General features: G+C 37.0%; 1 protein-coding gene and 1 pseudogene across 3 annotated transcripts in view; one reads left to right on the top strand and one right to left on the bottom strand.

Annotated features, from left to right (window-relative positions):
* NUP205 (nucleoporin 205) overlaps positions 1–22,358 on the bottom strand; it is a gene marked incomplete at its 5' end in the record, with an annotated part of 80,453 nt that overhangs the window by 19,158 nt on the left and 38,937 nt on the right. For both annotated transcript variants that reach the window (XM_082846801.1, XM_082846800.1), the window contains 13 exons: positions 52–178; positions 2,212–2,350; positions 3,853–3,974; positions 4,869–5,060; positions 5,990–6,138; positions 13,731–13,829; positions 13,922–14,189; positions 14,685–14,876; positions 15,647–15,727; positions 16,246–16,403; positions 16,765–16,836; positions 17,407–17,556; positions 21,475–21,589. In XM_082846801.1, the coding sequence (XP_082702927.1) occupies positions 52–178; positions 2,212–2,350; positions 3,853–3,974; positions 4,869–5,060; positions 5,990–6,138; positions 13,731–13,829; positions 13,922–14,189; positions 14,685–14,876; positions 15,647–15,727; positions 16,246–16,403; positions 16,765–16,836; positions 17,407–17,556; positions 21,475–21,589 (1,864 nt within the window). The remainder of the gene's footprint in view (positions 1–51; positions 179–2,211; positions 2,351–3,852; positions 3,975–4,868; positions 5,061–5,989; positions 6,139–13,730; positions 13,830–13,921; positions 14,190–14,684; positions 14,877–15,646; positions 15,728–16,245; positions 16,404–16,764; positions 16,837–17,406; positions 17,557–21,474; positions 21,590–22,358) is intronic.
* LOC309966602 (ras-related C3 botulinum toxin substrate 1-like) lies at positions 17,552–18,420 on the top strand (annotated as a pseudogene). The gene has a single exon. The product of its transcript is annotated as a ras-related C3 botulinum toxin substrate 1-like (transcript).

Here is a 22,358-nt window from a genome sequence, read left to right as displayed (position 1 = left end):
ATGTCAGTCTGTAAAGCACTGGTAAAAATCCATTCAACATAATCAACTCACCAGGAAGTGCTGCTTTACTTATAATTCCTGTCAGCAGAGCCAATTCCTGCAAAGACCCAGCACAAACATCCTGACAGCGCAGGATTGCTTGTATGGTATCAGAATGAGAAATGAGAAACTGCAACACCTAAGACGAAGAAAAGGAGGGGAAATGGAAAAACAGAGGTGGAAGAGTAGAAAATTGTATTATAAATTTATATCCATCTGTTTAATAACATTGAAGCAAGTAATTTAATGTAATGAAGAATATTAGATAAGCAGTTGTCTTTTGCATTTACGTAGTTTATTTCTTCAAGAAGCAAACATCTAACTAAATTTTATAAGAAAGCTAAAGATAAGGATTATTTCAAAGTTTAGAGATTAATACACTTAGAAGCTACTATAGAAGAGTATAATATAACTTGGAACTACTGTATGAAAACTATTATTTGACCCCTATTTTTTTAAATTTTTGTCTAAATGGAACTAGAACATGAATTTAAAATGAGTGTGTTCAAAAATGACTTACTGGGACTTCCCTGGTGACTCAGTAGTTAAGAATCCGCCTGCCAATGCAGGGGACACAAGTTCGAGCCCTGGTCCGGGAAGATCCCACATGCCGCAGAGCGACTAAGCCCGTGCACCACAACTACTAAGCCTGCGCTCTAGGGCCCACGAGCCACAAATACTGAGCCCACGTGCCACAACTGCTGAAGCCCATGCGCCTAGAGCCCGTGCTCTGCAACGAGAAGCCACTGCAATGAGAAGCCCACACACCGCAACAATGAAGAGTAGCCCCTGCTCGCTGCAACTAGAGAAAGCCTGCGCGCAGCAACGAAGACCCAATGCAGCCAAAAATAAATAAATAAATAAATTTATTTTTAAAAAATGACTTACTGAATTCAAGTTTGCTCTGTGAAAGTCTGACTAGTGTGACATGGGGACAATCACATAAAAGCTTTTATCTAACTCTCCTTTTGATATGATGAAAATAAATGAGATACAAATCTTGACCTCTAAACTGTGCCCTTTCAGCTTAGCATTTTACAGTGTACCATCATAAAAGACTCTACTCATTTTCACATTCAAACATCTTCTTAACTAGATTATAGATTCCCTGAAGGCAGGGACTACACCACAACTGGCTGAACATTTGAATCTCTCAGGAACTGTGCCACTTTTATTTTTTAATACAAATTCCTGGCCTCAGAGTCCATCATTGTTGGACATGAAACTCAGTAATCTGTATTTTTTAAAGAACCTACTCAGGTAATTCCACTATGCTCAGTATAAGACTGGCCTTGTATCACAATGTCCCACTTCTTCTAAAAAACCTTAATCTCGAGAAAGTAGAAGACAAAGTTTTTGAGTGTTAAAGAACTGACTCAAAGGCCGCATATGAAAGGGGTAGAATGTCACTTAGACTAACGCAATATAAAATCAGGTAGCACGCTAGAAACAGCAGCATTCTATCTTGGGAAAGTATGCCTGAAGACTGATGGCAGGGAAAGCAGATAAAATCACCATAAATTATTAGGATGTGTCCTAATTCCTGAGGGTATCATAATAATAGAGCAACACAATAAAAAAACTGCAGATTCTTAGTGATAAGCCTAATTAATCAGTAAAAGGTTAAATTGCATATTGCATTATTAGTCTAAGAAACAAACATATTTTTGAAGATTTCACTGAAAAGCAATGAAAATAAAACTAATTTATGGTGTTTGAAGGAAAAATATTTTATTAGAAACTCACTTATTTAAATTACTCATTCTTTAAACATCACAACTAAATGTGGCATCATCATTTATCTTTTGTATTTTCTGCAAGGTCTAATAAAGGAACAGCATTCTCTAATAAATACCTGGTTAAATTACATTTTAGAAGCCAGCTTATTTCTATCACAATAACTGCTTCCTTTTGCAGAACAACAAATTTAGATCTCTTGCCTTCTATCTCACTATTCTATTAATTAGCTGTGGTGTTTCATTCAAACAAGAGTACAAAAACAGACCGATAAAGTTCAGAGCAAAGTGCAAGGGGTCTATTTTCAATACGCAGCTCTGCCACAAACAGAACGGTTCAGGTAAATTCACGTTAAGCGTTCTATGCCTAGGGCTTCTGCATTTGTAAAATAAAGATTTTGCACTTGATGATTTCTACACTAAGGATTCCTCTTACCTGCCCTGCTGCCTGCAAGTGCTGGGCCATACTAGACGTGAGGATGACCTGGCACAAGCGGAGAGCTGGAAGCAGAATCTGGCGGTACCGGTCCACTGGAGTAGGGATGAACACTGGGGTATCTCTCAGGCCAAACATGCTTGATTTGCATCCAGTGAACAAGGAGAGAGCAGCAGTCCAACAGTTAAAACAGTCCCCGACCATCTCCACGGCAAACAATCACAGGTGGCTAATTAAGATGTGAAGCTACTAATGAGGACTCTGTATCCCAGAGGTACAGTTAGTGAAAAAATCTGAATTTTAAAAAATCTTCGTAAAGAATAATTGCATAAATTTGAAAAGACAGTGCTAAAATTCCCCAAACATACTTATTCTACTCTAAATATTCCCTTGGGCCACAGAGACTATGTGTGAGAAACAGACAGAAACAAAAGTTACTCTCCCCAAATTTCCCTCTTGTACACACAAAGCCAAAAATGAATCTACATTGTCCATTATATACAATAAAACAAGATTTTAAAAATTAAAATGAGATTGTAAAATCACTTAACCTTTAAGATGAGGTCTCAGAACACTATTAATAAACTATTATTTATTGTAAATATTTCTATTTAAATTTTTGAACAAAAAAAATGGTTGCCTGTTGAAGAGAAGAGAATGAAAGCAGAATATGGAAATAAAAAGAAATAACAGAAAGGCTTTCCAAAGACAGGTAATAATAATGTGCCATGAACTGAGGAATACAATTTACTCAATCCTCTTCACCTAAGGTGACTCTTGTGTTAAAACCTTAGAAAGTTATACTAAAAAAATTTTCTTTTCTAGAAGTAAAATATTTCAATAGTTAAGCCTGAAAAACTCAAACATACAATTTGGCAATGGATCTTTTGAGGAAAATTACTCAAACTGACCTAAATTGTTATTTAACAGTAGGAGGGTATGCTATAGGCCCTAACAATGCTGCAGCCATGTAGACAAAAAAGAAAAAAATCATATTCAAACTCAACTGAGAAATCTGCTAGAAAGTTTGAAACTTAAAATAATTTCACTTGAAGCTTTCAAATTAGCAAGCAGTTGGTAAAATGTTAAAATGAGAAAAATATAAAATACTATTCAAGTCATCAAGAAAAGAAAATCCACAACAAATTATAATTTCATTACAATACTTTAAAAGACCAGTATAACTGAAAACATGTACTTCTACTAAACAGAACAATAAAGTTGGGAAGAAAAACGTCTAACAAAATGCTCTCGCATTTCCCTCTTACGTTACTGCTCTAAAATGGAAAGCACTAGGTCCCTACCCACTTTTACCCTTATTAGCAACTTTCATTTATTAGTTAATGGCAGGGGTATATGACCAAACAAAACCATCAAGATGAGAGTACTGCTCCAACAGAATTATAAACGGCAAAATTATGTTTGAAATTTTTTTTTTTCCCTTAATAATCCTTTACTGGTAACTTTAAAAAAAGCGGCAGGGGGTGGGGATGGTGGTGTGATGAATTGGGCAATTGGGATTGACATGTATACACTGATGTGTATAAAACAGATGACTAATAAGAACCTGCTGTATAAAAAAATGAATAAAATTAAATTTAAAAAAAACCATAAAAAAAATAAATTGATATGGATGCTTACCCCTGTGGGTCCATTTCTGGGCGCATGTCATAGACTTGGCATTGTGCCAGCCTCACAATCACCCCAGACCTCAGCAGCTCTAAAGCGCCCTGTTGTATCTTGGCCACTCTTGTGAGAAATGCCTAAGAAGTTATGAAACAAAAATCATAAGTACAGAGATCAGAGCCAAGCGTCTCACATTAAAATGAGACTTTCTCATAGCACATTTCTGATCTGCAATCACTGGTGAAGAGAAATTCTGAGCTAGCTAGGAAGGGGCATATTATACCACCTTAACCATAGGATTTTTATGAGGAGTAAATGGCACAGCATATCTGAAGCGCTACATACACCTTGCAAGGATTAAGCATTCAACTAAATCATCATGTGGGCTTATGGAGGGCAGGGAAGATTGTTTTGCTCACAGCTGTATCTCTACTACCTAGTGCCATACCTGGCATGTAACAGATATTTAATAAATACTTGTTGAATAAATGAATGAAGGAAGGAAAACAGAATTAATGAAGAATCTAAGACTTCAGTGCTTCTCTTATTGTGACATTTGTGGTATTTTTAAGCAGGAGGAAACAGAAATTAAAACAGATTTGGAGGAAAGGAAATGAATTACATACACTGTACTGAAAAATCCTGTGTTTAAAGTAGAACCAGCACATCTACATTGGAATTTCAACAGGCAACTAACAGTCTGATTTTCGTTGCGGAAGGACATTTTTGCTCACTCTTCTCCTCATAGACCACTGGGTGTCATGTGGCTTTGCCACCCCCAGCAATCGAAGTGAGTAAGCAGCAGTCTCAGTAACCAACTAACCGTCTCAGGATCATTTCAACTCAACTTTGGCATGCTCAGAAGATACAGTTCTAGCACATGTGCCCAAATTTAAAACTCCTTAGAAATGATTACAGTTTGTATGATAGAAACATGCAAAATGTAGGCCACATTAATTTTCTTTAATATATCCTTAACCTCAAGAGGAAGTGACCTGTTGATCTAACTTCAAGTGAATATAAAGCCTTACCATTTTGGATTCGTATGTATAAAGGGCTTTTAAAAGGGGAGGCTGTGGAGTGAGTAAGCTCTGCAAAGTACGGTCATCTTCTACCAAGCTGTCCACAAGCACCTTCAAATAGCCACTGTTAGAAAGATACAGAAGCCACTGCTGCTGCTTATCTACGGAGACAATCCGATCAAGTAGAGCCAGTGCCAGCATCTGACGGAAGAACACATCAAAATCCAAAATGTGGAGATGGCTACCAAAATCAACAACAGTAACTCCCTTTATCTGGAAATGTTTAAAAGTTTTCTTACAAGGAGAATGGTTGCCTGCAATACAATTCTCTCTTTTTTTTTTTGAGAAAAATGTATGTATGTATCCAGAATCTTGATTTATTAATAAAAGAAAAAATTTCAGGGTAAAGTTATATTTCTGAAACAAAACCTAACACATTAAAATAATGGCATTAAATATATTTTAGCAAAATCTAAACATTACTTGCTGGAGGAAAGGGATTTTTAAAAATAGCTTTTTCCCCCCCTAATTGTAAAGTTTCACATGCTCCTTGTAGAAAACAGAAAACTTATACAGGAAATACATTATCTGAGAAACACAGATTACTTTGTTCTATGTCTTCCCAAATATTTTTTTAACATAATTGAGAGCGTACTACATGATTCAAATGCTATGTAATTTTCCACCAGCAGGGAATTATCTTCTCACTGTATTATCACCAGTATGACATAATATTTTAAAGACATATAAATGCAAATACTCATTGAAAAAGCAGAGAAAGATATACTCAGTATAAAAGCTACGTATCCAGCATTCTCTTATGCCAAGATCTTGATTAACCAGCATCTCTGCTGGTTAATTTCTACCAGTGTAAGGCAAATCTCAAAATTAGCAAAAAGATTATTCTGAGGGTACAGTCTGAACAAATAAAGGATTCTGAACGTAAGTAAACAAAACATATGAATGAACAAAACAGAAATTCAAAATTATAGTAAATAAGAAAATTCACTAAAATATATTACAGAAAATAATTCCCAATATATAACATACATTTGAAAAGTTGATCCAGTTTATGCCTTAATAAGTCAAAATATCTATCCAATTATAATACTAAGCAGGAGTTACTGTACCCTTCCAATCTCATGACCATCACAAGCATCTCGACAGACCACTTCCATGAGGGCAGCACCATAGCTCTCAATGATGGCTATGTTTTCTCGCTGTAATTTACTAAACACATCTTCAGGGGCGGTCAGCCTTTCCCACATGGTTTTCTTGGCTAAAGGGTTACAATAGAAGACATATAAAACACTCCAGCAAAAAGCAGTTTGGTAACTGAGTAATTACACCTCATACATGACGACAACAGAAAAATCCTTCCATTATTGCCTGCACACAAAGACCCATCAACCAATGAGTCTAGGCAGGTAAACTTTAAGAACACAATGCACTATTCCATGCATGTACACTGAGAACAATGGTATTAGGAAAAGGATAAACTATCCTTAAAGAAATCAAAATGAACTATGAAACCCCAGGAGAAACATTCCTGTATTTATTCCACTAATCAATCTGGTTTTATCTTTTATTGAGATCTATGAGAATTTGGCTACAAAGGAGCAGGTACAAAGTAGACAAAGATCTGCTTCCAAAAAACAGATATTTTATTCTTTTATATTTTTAATTGAAATATTTATTAAAAAGAAAAGGTATACTCATTATGAAGATAATTTAAATTAATTAAATTTAATTTAATTCAAGGAACACTGATAATTAAAGATAGGATCATATGCTTTACATAGATTCCTGTAAACCTTTTAGAAAAGCTTAATACACTACATAAAGCAATAATCTGTATTTGAAACTAATCATGACTTTTCCCCAACTAGCACATGGTAGCAGGTTTTTTTTTTTAACATCTTTATTGGAGTATAATTGCTTTACACTGGTGCGTTAGTTGCTGCTGTATAACAAAGTGAATCAGCTATACGTATACATATATCCCCATATCCCCTCCCTCTTGCGTCTCACTCCCACCCTCCCTATCCCACCCCTCTAGGTGGTCACAAAGCATCAAGCTGATCTCCCTGTGCTATGCAGCCGCTTCCCACTAGCTAACTATTTTACATTTGGTAGTGTATATATGCCAACGGTAGCAGTTTTTAAACTGAGGAAAGATTCTCAAGACAGAGTGATCAGAATGGAGGGCAAAACAAAGCAGGTTTAACCATGAAAAATAAAAATAACACACAAGGGCTTCCCTGGTGGCGCAGTGGTTGAGAGTCCGCCTGCCGATCCAGGGGACACGGGTTCGTGCCCCGGTCCGGGAAGTTCCCACATGCCGCGGAGTGGCTAGGCCCGTGAGCCATGGCCGCTGAGCCTGTGCGTCCAGAGCCTGTGCTCCGCAACGGGAGAGGCCACAACAGTGAGAGGCCCGTGTACCACACAAAAAAAGTACACACAAGGTGGTCTATATTCCACTATAAAGTTTGCAGCAGTCAAACCTTCAGAGTTTTTTTTTTTAACTTTGTTTGTTTGTTTATTTTCTCCCTAAAATATCTTTACCACTACTCTGATTTTATTTTAGTCATAGTTAATTTCCAATAGTGTCAAAGCAGAGTATGAGATTATTTTCTCAACCGTGTCACTTCCTTTGGTCACCTGGTCCCATCTACTTCTATTTCACCTCCCTCCACTCTCCACCTCCACCCCACCGCTGCCGCCACACTAGCCCTCAAATTCAGCACTTCCTTCAGTCTCAGGATCTTTGCACTAGCTGTTCTTTATATTCTTCCCCAGATCTTAGCATGACTGCCTCCTCTTCATCATTTCAGCCTCTATCAAATATCACTTCCTCAACGACATCCAGCTTCCCTCCTCCTCCCACCCCACACACAATATATCACAGTACTATTTTATCTTCTCCACAGTACTTATTTATCAGATTTACTCAAATTAGGTTAGTTTTTAGTTTCCATGCTTGTATCTCTGTCTCCTCACATCGAATGTAAGCTTATTAACAATGGGATTCTGTCTTGTCTGCCACTGTTTCTCCAGAATTTAGCACAGTGTCTAGCACATAGTAGAAGCTCAAATATTAATTACTGATTGATTGACAGCTTAAAGGCAAGTTTAGAAACTTTGCTCCAGAGATGCCACCAGATGCTCTCAGGGTGGGGTACCACGGTGGGTGGCTTTTCAGGAACCCAGCCTGAGGAGCTATGGCATCTCCTCTTCTGTTTTACGCATAGGATTGCCACAAAATTATCTGAATAAAGGCTTTGGACAAAAGTCTGAAAGCCACTACTTTATAGGTTTAACATTTTTTAGCCATGAATTCCTTAGTTCAAACATTCTTATGTAAATGCAACCCCACCAGAAGAGACCAGCAAAACTCTTAATTTCCTTTCTCTTCTTAACTCTTATAAAACTTGTAATTTATACTTGGGGTTGGCAAACTAAGGCTCGTGGGAAAAATGTGATCTCCCACTTGTTTTTGCAAATAAAATTTTAATGCAACATAGCATACGTCTCTGGCTTCTTTTGCACAATAATGGCAGAGTTGAGTAGTTGCAACAGAGAACATATGGCTTGCAAAGTCTGAATTAGTTATTATCTGGCCCTGTACAGAAAAAGCTTGCTGGCATCTGGTCTATATCATCCAATTTAAGGCTTATTGTTTTATAAACACATATATTGCCATTTTTACTAGGATAAAAGATTTTATGAAAGCAAGAACCCAATTAATGTTTCCTGCTTCCTGGAACAACTAAAAATAATCAACCACCAAATGATTACTGATTTTTGTTTGTATTGTAAAAAGGGGAAATAATCTAAATGTCCAAAATGGGTAGGCTAAATAAATTATGGTATATCCATAAGTGGCAAAATCTATACAGGTATTAAAAATGTTACTTAATGAGGCAGGAAAAGCTGATAAAATACTAAATAGAGAGAAAAGGGAAGATTTAAATCAATAAAAAAAGATGGCTGGCTATAACCAAAATGTCGTGATAGTTATCTTAGAAGGTAAAATGTGTGACTTTTCCTTTTGTTTATTAGTGTGTTCTAAATTTCCTATAATCAATATTTATTTTTAAATAAAAAAATAAAAGCTAAAAGATTTTTTTTTTTTTTTTCAGTATGCGGGCCTCTCACTGTTGTGGCCTCTCCCGTTGCGGAGCACAGGCTCTGGACGCGCAGGCTCAGCGGCCATGGCTCATGGGCCTAGCCGCTCCGTGGCATGTGGGATCTTCCCGGACCGGGGCACAAACCCGTGTCCCCTGCATTGGCAGGCGGACTCTCAACCACTGTGCCACCAGCGAAGCCCTAAAAGATATTTTAAAAATATCTGATTATGAATTTTTAGTCAGGTTCTAAGGTTCTAGGACCTGACTCAGGTTGTAAAAAAAATAAAAGGAGTGGTGAGAAATGTACATCTAAGTTCACATCAAGCATAAAGCCTGCACCCACTACACACATATATATAGCCTCAGCTGGTATTTTAATTTTTTTTTTATTTTTATTTTTTGGCCACACTACACAGCATGCAGGATCTTAGTTCCCCGACCAGGGATGGAACCCACGCCCTCAGCAGTGAAAGTGTGGCGTCCTAACCACTGGACTGCCAGGGAATTCCTGTAGCTGATACTGTATTTTTTTTTTTTTTTTTTTTTTGCGGTATGCGGGCCTCTCACTGTTGTGGCCTCTCCCGTTGCGGAGCACAGGCTCCGGACGCGCAGGCTCCGGACGCACAGGCTCAGCAGCCATGGCTCACGGGCCCAGCCACTCCGCGGCATGTGGTATCTTCCCGGACCGGGGCACGAACCCATGTCCCCTGCATCGGCAGGCGGACTCTCAACCACTGTGCCACCTGGGAAGCCCCTGGTACTGTATTTTTAAGTCACTTATTGGAGTCAGATTCACAAGAACGGAGTTAACAACAGGCAAGATGCTCTATGAAATCCTTTTAGTCCCACTACTTTATGACTAAAATCAGAGGTGTACTTGTACTATAATTCTAGATCATACTAACACCTAGACCATAAAAACTGAAAATCTCATGATAGGATCCTAAAAAATTTAATAATGGCAAGAGATTATCTTTTCTAATCTCTTTTAAAAAGATGATTGGATATTATGGTTTCATAAACAAAGAACAACAGGAATATTCTTGATCAAAAGTCGCAATAGCCCAGAAGAATTATGAGCAGAGCAGAAAATTCTTCATTCTTATTATAATTCCTAATTCTTATTTATAAATAAAAGATACTACTGAGTACCATTAACTTGTCAAACTTAAAAAGAAAAGCCAGTTTAGAAGAAAATAGAACATATGAGAAAAACTTATAATAAAAGTACTTAAAATTACAATTTAAAAAATTTTTAAATTAAAAATTCTAACTGACATCTTCCATACAGCTATATCAATCAACTATAAATTAAAGGTGAATGATAAGCTCCTAGAAAATAGAAAGTTAAAAATGAATCTGTTTTAAAAGCAATATAATCCATTTTACTGAAATTACAACAAAACATTCAAACAGGGCTAATCTCACAGAAATAAAATTAAGGAGGATGCACTATATCCTCTACACTGAGGTGTTAGCATAACTTTATAGGTTGGCTTTATAAACTTTTATTGAAAACATTAATCTGATTAAAAATATGCTGAAAAGTATATATCTTTGTCATTATCAATCTGTTTTTAAATGTGAAATATTTTTATAATACTAGAGCTTAAGGAACAGATCAATAGAGAAATTAAGAACATAATAATTGGGGTTCATATGAAACATTTAGGCTCTGGTCAAATTATCCACTTTTTCTTTCTAGTGGTCACTGGTAGAAAAGAGAGAGAATAAAAAGGTGAAAAAAATACAAAGAGAGATATTTGTGATGTCAATGGCTGTCAACTAAGCCCCAGGAATTACACATGCAAAAACAATGTCAGATTTGAACTACACTGTTCTTAATTAAGGAAACATATAAGATCCTCCAAATAATTTTATCAAAAAAAATACTGGGTTGGCCAAAAGGTTCATTTGGGTTTTTTCGTATCATCTTACAGAAAAACCCAAATGAACTTTTGGGCCAACCCAATATATGCTTTGGTTCCTCCCCAGATCTACTGCATTGCCAGCTCAAAGTGATAGGATCCACCCATATGGATTTTCAGAAAATTAACTATATGCTTAAGAGACGTCTGAATTTCCTTTTCCCTAAACTGCTCATATCCTTTGCCCATTTTTCTGTTGGGTTATTGATTTGTAGATGCTCTTTATTTATTAGAAATTAGTCATTTGTGATACGAGCTACAAATACATTGCTGATGCTGAATTCTAATTCTCAGATCTGTCAAAAAGAAGCAAGTCACTTAGCCTCTCTAAGTCAGATTCCTTTTATACCAAACAGGGAAAATGGCTGCCCAGTATTCAGTACATATGTTTATGTAAAAATAAAGAAAAAGTGGTATGAAAAAATAAGTATATAAACATTAAAAATTCAGTTTTTGTTTTAAAACAACATAAAATAGGTACACTAGCACAAAAGTATGTGCTCAATGAATATTTATTAAATATAGTATTTCTAATTTGAAAATTAAAAACACTAGTATCTAGGGAATAAAGTACTTTGCTATCTATCTAAAAGAAGTCAAAATAAGCAGTAATTATGACTAAGAAAAAAAAGCTACTTAAGGGATAAAATTGCTCTAAAAATAGATCATTTGAAAATTAAAAACAAAGGAGAGGGACTTCCCTGGTGGCACAGTGGTTAAGACTCCACGCTCCCTGTGCAGGGGGCCCGGGTTCGATCTCTGGTCAGGGAACCAGATCCCACATGCATGCCACAACTAAGGAGCTGGCGAGCCACAACTAAGACCCGGAACAACCAAAATAAGAAAAATAAAAATAAATAATAATAATAATAAAAAGATAACAGATTTTTTTTAAAAAAAGGAGAATCTTCTTTTATGGTCACACTGCTTTTGCCACATCTTGATAATGACTTCTTATAAAGCACGTTGTAGAGCTCCACCTAGTGGTTAAGTGGTGATTTTTGCCAATTCAACTAAATACAACGTTAAAAACTTTTTTTAGTCAAGAGGAAAATGGGGGAGGTGTATTGGCGGATTATCTCTCTTTAAAAAAGCTCCTATTTCTTTAAAAAGTTTCTCTGAACTATTATTTATTTTTTGTTTTTTTGTTTTTTTTTTCGTTGCGGAGCACAGGCTCCGGACGCGCAGGCTCAGCGGCCATGGTTCACGGGCCCAGCTGCTCCGCGGCATGTGGGATCTTCCCAGACCGGGGCACAAACCTGTGTCCCCTGCATCGGCAGGCGGACTCTCAACCACTGCGCCACCAGGGAAGCCCTGAACTATTATTTTTAACGACCTTAAAAATATTTTTGTGTATTATTTATGCTGGTAGGAAATTCCTATAAATACATCATTTGGCTATTATTACATTCTAAGAGAGATATTATACAAAAATATATAGCCAGTAATGAATAATATGAGATAATCTAAGTCTTACACACAGAGTGGTTTTTAAGAATCTGTGTTCAGGACTTCCCTGGTGGCGCAGTGGTTAAGAATCTGCCTGCCAATGCAGGGGACACGGGTTCGAGCCCTGGTCCGGGAAGATACCACATGCCATGGAACAACTAAACCTGTGCACCACAACTACTGAGCCTGTGCTCTAGAGCCCGCGTGCCACAACTACTGAAGCCCACGTGCCTAGAGCCCGTGCTCCGCAACAAGAGAAGCCACCGCAGAGAAGCCCGCGCACCGCGAAAAAGAGTAGCCCCCCGCTTGCCACAACTAGAGAAAGCCCACGCGCAGCAACAAAGACCCAACGCAGCCAAAAACAGATAAATAAATTTATAAAAAAAACAAAATAACAAACACTCATTAAGGTTCTCAGAAAGCACAAGGAGCCCATTATGAGGAGGTACTTATGACAAGTTCTTAAATAGCAGAGTAACTCTGGCAAAGAGTATTATACGCTGGTCTCCTGAATAGTTAAAAACATTTTTCACATTTGGCAATGAAAGAATCCATATTATTAACTCTTATTTAAAAATGCTAACTATATGGGAATTCTTTGGCGGTCCAGTAGTTAGGACTCCGTGCTGTCCCTGCCAAGGGCCTGGGTTCAGTCCCTGGTTGGGGAACTAAGATCCCAAAAGCTGAGCGGTGCAGCCAAAAAAAGATAACTATAGTTTACAAAGTTGATTTATCATTGTTTTAAATACACAGATCTTTGACCAAGAAATTCTACTCCTTGGAATTTATCCAAGAAAAACTTCACATTAGTACAAAAAGACATATGTATACTACTGATGAGAATTTAAGCTGGTAGAAGGCCATTTGGTAGAATCTATTAAAATAAAAATGTGCACCCTCTTTCACATGGAAATTCCGCCATGAAGTATCCTTCTTGAGAAATATATAGGCATATAAAAGAATATTTGATGCAGCTTTTTTGTGATAGTAAAAAATTAGAAACAATTTAAACACTTATGAATAAGGCAAATGGTTAAACAAATGGTACTTCTATACTATGGAATAACAAAGCTATTTTAAAAGATATGTACTGTATGTATTGTTCAATGGGACCAGAGGTGAGTGGGAGTTACAAAAATATATAAGCTAAAGTAGTATTTGAGGGTCTGTGCTTACATTACTTTTGTACTATTGTCACAATTTTAGAAAACTAAACATTCTTCCTTGACTTTAGAGCAAGCACTTTGATTCCATAAAGACTCATTTATTATAGCTTCGCTGAGCCAAAAGATGAAAAGGTGATTTTTTTTTAAATTTAAAGTAACCAATCTCTAAACACAGAAAAGACAGAAATCTAATTCTACCTGCTTCTAAGGTGTCTGGTTCATCCGGTCTCTGGGCAATCTGTAAGTAATAAAGCAGAGAGCCATACAGGTGTGTCCTCACTCGCTGGAATCCGCCACCTAGGAAAATATGGTAGCGTAAAAACCTTTTTTCAAATTAAGTTAAAACAAATACAGAAGTTGTAAGTTATAGAAAATTTAGATGAAAAAACCTGTCTTCAAAATGAAGTCTAACAGTTTCTTCAATATGATATGAAGTGAAGAATCTCCAATAGAAGCGAACCCCACCACTGCATTCTCTGCAGGCGGAGGTGAGGTGAAAGAGTTATCAAGCACAAAAGCATAATGAGCCTCTCCGGGTCCCAAGACTACTGGTTGCTTCTGTTCTGTGCGAACGGCTTGGCTTAGGTGAGCGGTCAGGGTGAACACAGCACCTGCTACCACTGGCATTAACTCCTGTGCTGCTTCATCATCCAGTATCTTAAAGCAGAAAGACAAATCAGAGTGAGCACCCTGCTTTCAGCTACAGTCATTAACATGTCTTATACATTTAGCTTTTCAATTACCATAAGAATGGAATTGTATTGTTCAAAGACAGTAGAAGCTAATACACAAAAAGAAATTTAAATAGAATGCTGGGTAACATGTTCTTAACAAGAAGGGAGACCTATCAGAATTCCCTAGAGGTTTTTCATGGAAATTAACATAATGGCCTCACCACTAGAGTCTCCCATTCAGTAGGTCTAGGGTAAGATGTGTCATATAGATTTTTAAAAAGCTTCCTAGAAAATTCTGATACACACTCTGGTTGAGAACCATTACTGTACAGAGTTAATACCTTTCTCAAGAAAAGTCTTAACACTGGCATTGCACAACTCTGTTTACTCCAAATGGGAAAAAAGGAGTGGCAAACTATATGTTTAAATGATATAAATATTCATTTGGCAGTATAAAGTAACTTATGAAGCATGTCACCTTATCATGCACATCTTGTAAAATATCACGAATAATCAGCTGTCGATCCTCTGCCTGAATGAGGTCCTGAGGGCAAGCTGTCAGTATAATTTCTACCAGCTGCCTCCATGACTCCAGAGCATGCCGTTTTGCATGAAGACACTGCAACAATTTGTTTCTTCCTACCACGTACTGAAGTATAGTGCTGATTTCCTAAAGCCGCAGAAATTGAATTGCAAGGTTAACACACAGGCAAATAACGTCTTTTAACCAACAGGTTCCTATTTTTAACACTGTCAGTTAATCCGAAAACATTTATAGAATACTCTGGAAACCTTCCACATGCTTGCAAGTCAGCAGATAACTTTTCACATTATACCGGTAGCCAGAGCTATGAAAAATAATAAATAAGGCTGTGTGTGTGTGTGCACGCACGTGCGCATGTGTAAGGCAGAGGTGATATGCGTGGAAATGAGTTTTTAACCCCATCTTCTTTTTTCTTGCAACTGTCTAGTTATACTTACTCTGGAACACTAGAGTTCCCTAAAACCCAAGTTCAATGGCATGTTTCCTTGATGTGTCTTTTATTTCTTTGCCTCTTGCTTTGACCTCACCAACTGTGTTTCCATGAATGTGGTTCTTCCCACCTGCTCTCTGACCCGTATCTCCCCATTTGTGGTGACAAATGACTCCTTCCTCGCTGATAGGGAGCAAGTGAACTCTATTACACAATATGAAAAGGTTACAAAATCCTCAACTAACTTAGCAGAAAAGATGTTATTTCTTCTGGCATCCAGACACTAACTTCAGTTCAGCTTTTAACAGTCACAAAGTCAAAAGTGAAAGATACAATTAAAATTTAACTTCTAAGTAGTTTACTAATAATGAACTAGAAGTCAATTCACTGTTTTGTCTTCTAACTGGCAATTTAAGTAGTTAAGCAGTTAAAAGGGTAAAACTAACATATAGTCAACAGGGCTTACCTCCATTAGTAGAGGTCTCTGTCCTATGGCTGCCATACCCTGAAGGGCATTTACTTCGGCTACAAGAACTCTATGAAGAAGCTATATAATTGAGAAATGAGAGAAAAATAAGACCATTTCAGACACTGGTAGAACAATAACCTAGCAATTACTCTAAACTGCCCTAGACGGAAAAGTTTCAGATACCTTTATATATAATCTAATAGTGGCACTGTCCAAGTTTCTGTCAAAAACAGTATATCCCTCACATGCCAGAGAGTGATACCAAAGAGTGTCTATGGCAGGAAAGTTAGTGGAACCGCACGGGATAGCTTCTTTCTACTAGTGAGGTGATTACCATTTACCTGGTAGAGAGTTAAATGGGTAAAACCACTCCATTGTGATAGCTGGGTAGCATGAATACTAAGAGGTAGGTGATAGGGAACCTTTTATAGAGGCAAAATTAGTGTGGCCTATTCAGTTTTCTTTCCTGACTGTTTGAAAAGTGAAAACCAGTCCAATAAACCAATATCTCTATTAGAAAATAAAAAGTTATTTTTTCCTTAACGACTCGAAGTCTGAACCACTTGATACTGCACATGTTCTAAAGCAACGCTCACCTTGACATTGCAGACTGTCTGTCCCCGTAAATTCTTGTGTTCACAGTTAGCAATAACTTGTTCAATCTGGGCCCGATCAAAGAAATCCAATTGCAAAGGCTCGGGGATCTCCTGACTGAAGTCAATGGAGTCGAGAATACTGAGAATTTTTCGACGTACTAGAAATAATAAAAAGTAGTTCTATTTCACTTGGGACACTGAAGAGAAGAGCTAACCACCGTACTCAGCTCACCCTCTAAGGCAGCACTATGTTCAGAAAGGACATCAGTCTGGAAATTGAAGACTGTGTTGAAATCTAAATTGGATTTTATTTCTAATACATTCATTCGCAAAAATATTGTTTTCCCATACTATCATCTTAGTTATAAAAAAAATTTTTTTTGATGACAAACAATCCCTTATATAGCTTTTCTACATCAGTTCAGAATTTGCAGATACAGGCATTAATTACCTCTTGAGATTTTATGCAATTTAATATATACGTATCTACAAATTTATTACAAATTCAAAGGGCTTTACCTTTTGTAGTAGTATCAAAGTGCAGGAACCCAGAGACAGACCTATTTTCATCTTCTATTCCTCCTTCCCCATCTGTTGGAGCATCAGTAATAAAAATCAGAAAAAGAACAACACACTCATAAAATTTATTTGGAAATAACAAACACAAGGTATTTTATTTCTAAGTCACTGTTTCTAGGTCAAAGAGCCCCTTGCAAACGGATAATTAAAATGCAAAGATGATGAGGACTTAGCAACAACATTCATCTAATTCTTTCCGTCTCTATGGGATCCACTTCACAATTGTACAGAGCATAATCAGAACTCCAAGAGAGGCAGGACCCAACCATGCCAGTGAGATGATTAGAAAAGCTTATGCTTAATTTGCATGTAAAATACGTATTAGAATATCTTGGGTCATGCTGGCTCAGTGTGACAAACTCCACTGTGTATCTGTGTCTATGAATACAGCAAAATGTGAATGCTCCAAACAACAATAAAATTGCAATTATGGGTGATTTTGTGTTTTAAGGAAAAGAATTCTAAAGGCAGAAAGAACTTGTTTGGCCTACAATCACACACTAACCATAAGATTCAGATTTGTGCTTGCATTCACACAGACCAGTCAGCAGCATAACAATACAAATGCCAACACATGTTCACCTGAGTATGGTTTCACTGGCATGTCATCCAGTAGGAGGTGAAGGAGCCTCTGGGTGTGTGACCGTTGGCGATTCAGAGAAGTCACCCTTAGTTCTATCGAGGCAGTCTTCATCAGCCATGACATTTGGTTCAGCATAGATATTTCATATTCTGGAATTGAAATATGAATGTTTAGTTTCCCAGTATAATAACAAGATCAGAACAGACCTAAAATCCATAACTCACCAGATATTTTCCCATGTAACATAGTCAATATTTTATGAAAATTGGCACCATAATAATTTATCGCTCTAGAAAATTAAAAAAGAAAAAAAACAGATGCCAAGGGACAAAAAATAAACTAGTATATGTGTATGAAAGTTGAGCAAAAGCAACTGAAGAACAAAAGAGAATCAAGTTTCTGTCAACAGAATAATTTCACACAGACGTAGAGGATTCTGAGTCTACCATACCAGATGCAGGCCATCAAGTGTGTGGTGGCGGGAGACGGCGCAGTAGGTAAAGCTTGCCTCCTCATCAGTTACATGACCAATGCCTTTCCTGGAGAATATACCCCACTGTCTTTGACAACTATTCTGCCAATGTTATGGCGGATGGAAAACTGGTGAATCTGGGCTTGTGGGATACAGGTGGACAAGATGACTATGACCTATTACGTCCCCTATCCTATCCGCAAACGGATTCTTAATTTGCTTTTCTCTTGTGAGTCCTGAAAATGTTCGTGCAAAGTGGTACCCTGAAGTGTGACACCACTGTCCCAACACTCCTATCATCCTGGTGGGGACGAAACTTGATCTGAGGGATGAGAAAGACACGATTGAGAAACTGAAGGAGAAGAAGCTGACACCCATCACCTACCCACAGGCCCTGGCCATGGCCGAGGAGATCGGTGGCATCAAATGCCGCTCGGCGCTCACGCAGCGAGGCCTCAAGACAGTTTTTGATGAAGCTATCTGGGCAGTTCTCTGCCCACCTCCCGTCAAGCAGAGAAAGAGACAATGCCTGCTGTTGTGAATGTCTGGGCCCCTCCTGCCTGTCCCGTCTCCCCAGGACACTTTGTACGCTTTGCTCAAACGGTGGAGACTTTGCACTCAATGCCAAGTTTTTGTTACAGATTAGTTTTTCCATAAAACCATTCTGAACCAATCAGTAATTTCCAGGTTTTGTTTGTTTAAAGTACTTTCACATTCTATTAAAGTTTAGCTCTAAAATGACAAGCTTCCTTAAAGCCTTATTTTTCAAAGCCCCTATTCTTGCTCAGATTAAGAGTTGCCAAAATACCTTGTGAACTAAGTTGCACTGCTGGGCTAAGAACACTAACCACTAAACTGTTTAAAGACCTTTGTTTGGAAGAGACTGTAGCTTCTGAGGCAGGAGATGCAGACGCTCGCTAATGAGTTTCAGACGTGAAGAGCAGTACAGCCTCCTTCCTGAAACGCTGTCATTTAATGCATCCTGATTTACCAGCCCGTGTTCACTACCTAACATTGTACTTTACATCATAATGAATGAATGTAACAGCTCAGCTCTTTGGATCAATCTTTTTGATTTCTTAGTGAGATTTTTTTGAACAAATTAGTGTATTAGCTTTTGTGAGATTTTGAACAGAGCTCTTACTCCCGTGCTCCCTCCGATGAAGCATTCTGCTCTGGCCGTGGGTGCACTGGGTGGAGTGTGTGGAACACTTGTGATCAGATGAAGACAGTATTTTAACAAAATATGGAAATTTACACTACATTGTATATGTAATAATTAAACTATGAAAAGTGTCACAGGTAAAAGTTTTAAAAGGTTAATTTCTGTCAAATGCAGTAGATGATGAAGAAAGGTCAGTATTATCAGTAAGTGTTTTCTTAAGCTTTTCCTTTTCTTTAAACCTGCCTATCCCTCCTGAAATTGGGCATTTAATGCATCTTTGATCTGGTCATTCTCATAGTTGCAAACTTAGTATAAGTGCTTTTCTTATAGAACCCCCCCTTTTTTTTACAAATTTATTTATTTTATTTATTTATTTTTGGCTGCATTGGGTCTTCATTGCTGCTCGCAGTCTTTCTATAGTTGCAGCGAGCGGGAACTACTCTTTGTTGCGGTGCGTGGGCTTCTCATTGCAGTGGCTTCTCCCGTTGTGGAGCACGGGCTCTAGGCACGCGGGACCAGCAGTTGTGGCTTGTGGGCTCTAGAGTGCAGGCTCAGTAGTCGTGGCGCACAGGCTTAGTTGCTCTGTGGCATGTGGGATCTTCCCAGACCAGGGCTTGAACCCATGTCCCCTGCATTGGCAGGTGGACTCTTAACCACTGCGCCACCAGGGAAGCCCCTAGAACCCCTTCTTAATGAGCAATATGCCTCCTTGTATTATAAAATCTTTCTGAATATGCATTAGAAAAAATTTTTTGTAGATTAGTAAAAGTGCATTCCTGTTTTCATGTTACTTTTTTCAACGCCAATAAGTGCTTTCCTTGGTCTTCTAGTAACTAGGTATAAAAATCATGCGCTGCAGCTTTACAGTTTTTAAAATACTTTAGATATTCTTAAACTGTAAACCTTGCCAGATCACCGACACTGCACCTGGACTAATAACACTGATCCCCCACCGCTTGCCTCACTGAGTGCACACACACTTCCTGTGTTTGCCCGAACGATGTTCCTTGGGGTCTGTGAGGCTATGTAAACCCTGTGCTCATGCTAACGAAGTTCTGCACAACTTACCCACTGGCAAGAATATGAGCTTGGACCTTTCAACCACTAGAACAAAATCGTTTAAGCTGACAGTTGCAGAATGGTGGAGTGTTTTTACATTGATCTTTTGCTAATGCAATTAGCAGTATGTTTTGCATGTATGACTTAATAAATCCTTGAATCATGAAAATAAAAAAGAAAACTCAAGTAATTCGCAAATATTTAACTTGTTAAAAAAAAACACTATCATAAAATTTGATTCTTATTTCAGAAACAAATACATTTTTAAAAACTAAAATAAAGCTAAATTGCATAATTTTATGATGTCTTGAGATTATGAAGGACATTTGGTCTAATATATAATTAGGACTGGGAATCCCTTATACAATATAAGTTTTTGAATCCAATATTATTTCAATATGCCTGGCTATGTCCTAAATTATGACAGTTTTATAAATATAAAATTCACCAAACACTACTACTACTGCTAGTAATAATGATTACAAGCAAAGCTAGATCAATTTTTAAAAAGTAGAAAGCATAACAGGCAAGATATTAACTGTTTTTTTCTAATTAGGTATTAAAAAGGGTTTCTTAAAAACCTTATAAACAAAATCTTAGGGCTAAAAATAAAATACACTTATTATGAAAATGAAGTGAAAATTTTCTACCACTAGGTAATTCCCAACAGTCTCTCACACCATACTCTAAAAAGTAAATAGAAGCTGATAACTACTAGTAATGGAAATTTATTACGAAATTTGTGAGCCTAGATTTCCTAAAACATAAAGATGATACAAAATAAACTTTAAAAAAACTCAATAAAACCACTACTGTCTGGATATAATATGAACTCAGAAAACTTATAACTTGATCAAAAAGAAAATTATATAAAATAGAATCCTATAAAACATAGGTAGCCTGGGATAACTGTGTTGATCAGGCCAATAATCTAAAGTTATAGTTTCCATCGTAATTAATTTTCTATTTTTCATTTCAAGACCTGAATTAGTTTCAATATATATACACAAGAAACAAAAGTAAAACAGATTTTTATGAAACAATTTCACTCAAAAAATCTAAATTTCCAGAATCTTCTTATATATTTTCTTATCCCTTCAACACAATTTTAAATTTTTATTTGTTAGTAAAAGGATCAAATTCCATCCTTAACAGGCTATTTTAAAATAATTTTATGCTGGCAGTTAAAACATCAGGTTTCTCAAGAACAAATTACAAAAGCAACCCAAAGGAACACAGAAGCAAAGTAATAAAATGAGAACAGAATTCCACAAATTCTAAAACCGCTACCCCCAACTGTTATGAAATTAAAAATCACTCAACACATACTTTACAGATTTGTTTTAATAATAAGGGAAAATAATGTCCTACCTTTGTTAGAAAATGGTAAATGTTGCAACTGAGAAAATAAGAAGTCCTGGCTGGTTCTCAAGTATCTCATAGTAGGACCAGATGTATCAGAGCATGCACATAACTGATATATCACCTAAAGAATTACAGTAAAATAAGAAAACTGCCAAATCAGCTTTTTATATTATACATTTTAAGAAAAAAGGCAAACTTAAATCTACGAAGTGGAAACTAAGACCCATTAGCAACTAAAGCAAAATGGATAACACATGTACATATAAAATAAAAGCTCAGAGTTACAAGCAGTTCTTGGCACACTAACTCAAAATATACTGGAATACAATTGGAGAATGCTGACAACAGTATTATGGGACTAATCTTGAAATCACCCTAAATATATTAATATTGAGTTGGCCAAAAAGTTTGTTCGGGTTTTTCCGTAAGATGTTATGAAAAACCCAAACGACATTTTTGGCCAACTCCAATATATATACATGTAGTTAATTAACAGTTTTAGTATTTTAACTATTATTAGTAGCAAATTACTCAGAAGTAACTTCTAAAAACCAAAGTTATGCATTAATCAGTTGATAAAAACTTTGGGATCAGAGAATCCCTTGCAGGCATCTAACTCTATGTATTCCCAAAGAGCAATGGTTCAGTATTCACCAACTCAGTGCTCGCTGTGACTATACAACTAGTAACGACAACGGGCTGTAAATCCAATTTGTGTCTAGAAATACAGTCTTAAGAAAAATATAAAATAACAAAAGGTAACTAAAGATGTTGAGTAAAGCAAAGTAAAAAGACTAGAAACAACCTAATGTAATTTATACTGTAGCAGCATAGAAAGTTTACGGGGGGGTGGGGGGGACACAAAACTGTATGTCTACTGAACATACCTA

The sequence above is a fragment of the Leucopleurus acutus genome (genome assembly GCF_964270905.1).
Source record: "Leucopleurus acutus genome assembly, chromosome: 9".
NCBI classification, from domain to species: domain Eukaryota; kingdom Metazoa; phylum Chordata; class Mammalia; order Artiodactyla; family Delphinidae; genus Leucopleurus; species Leucopleurus acutus.
Note: the sequence above shows the minus strand (reverse complement) of the source record. Positions and strands in the feature narration are given on the sequence as shown.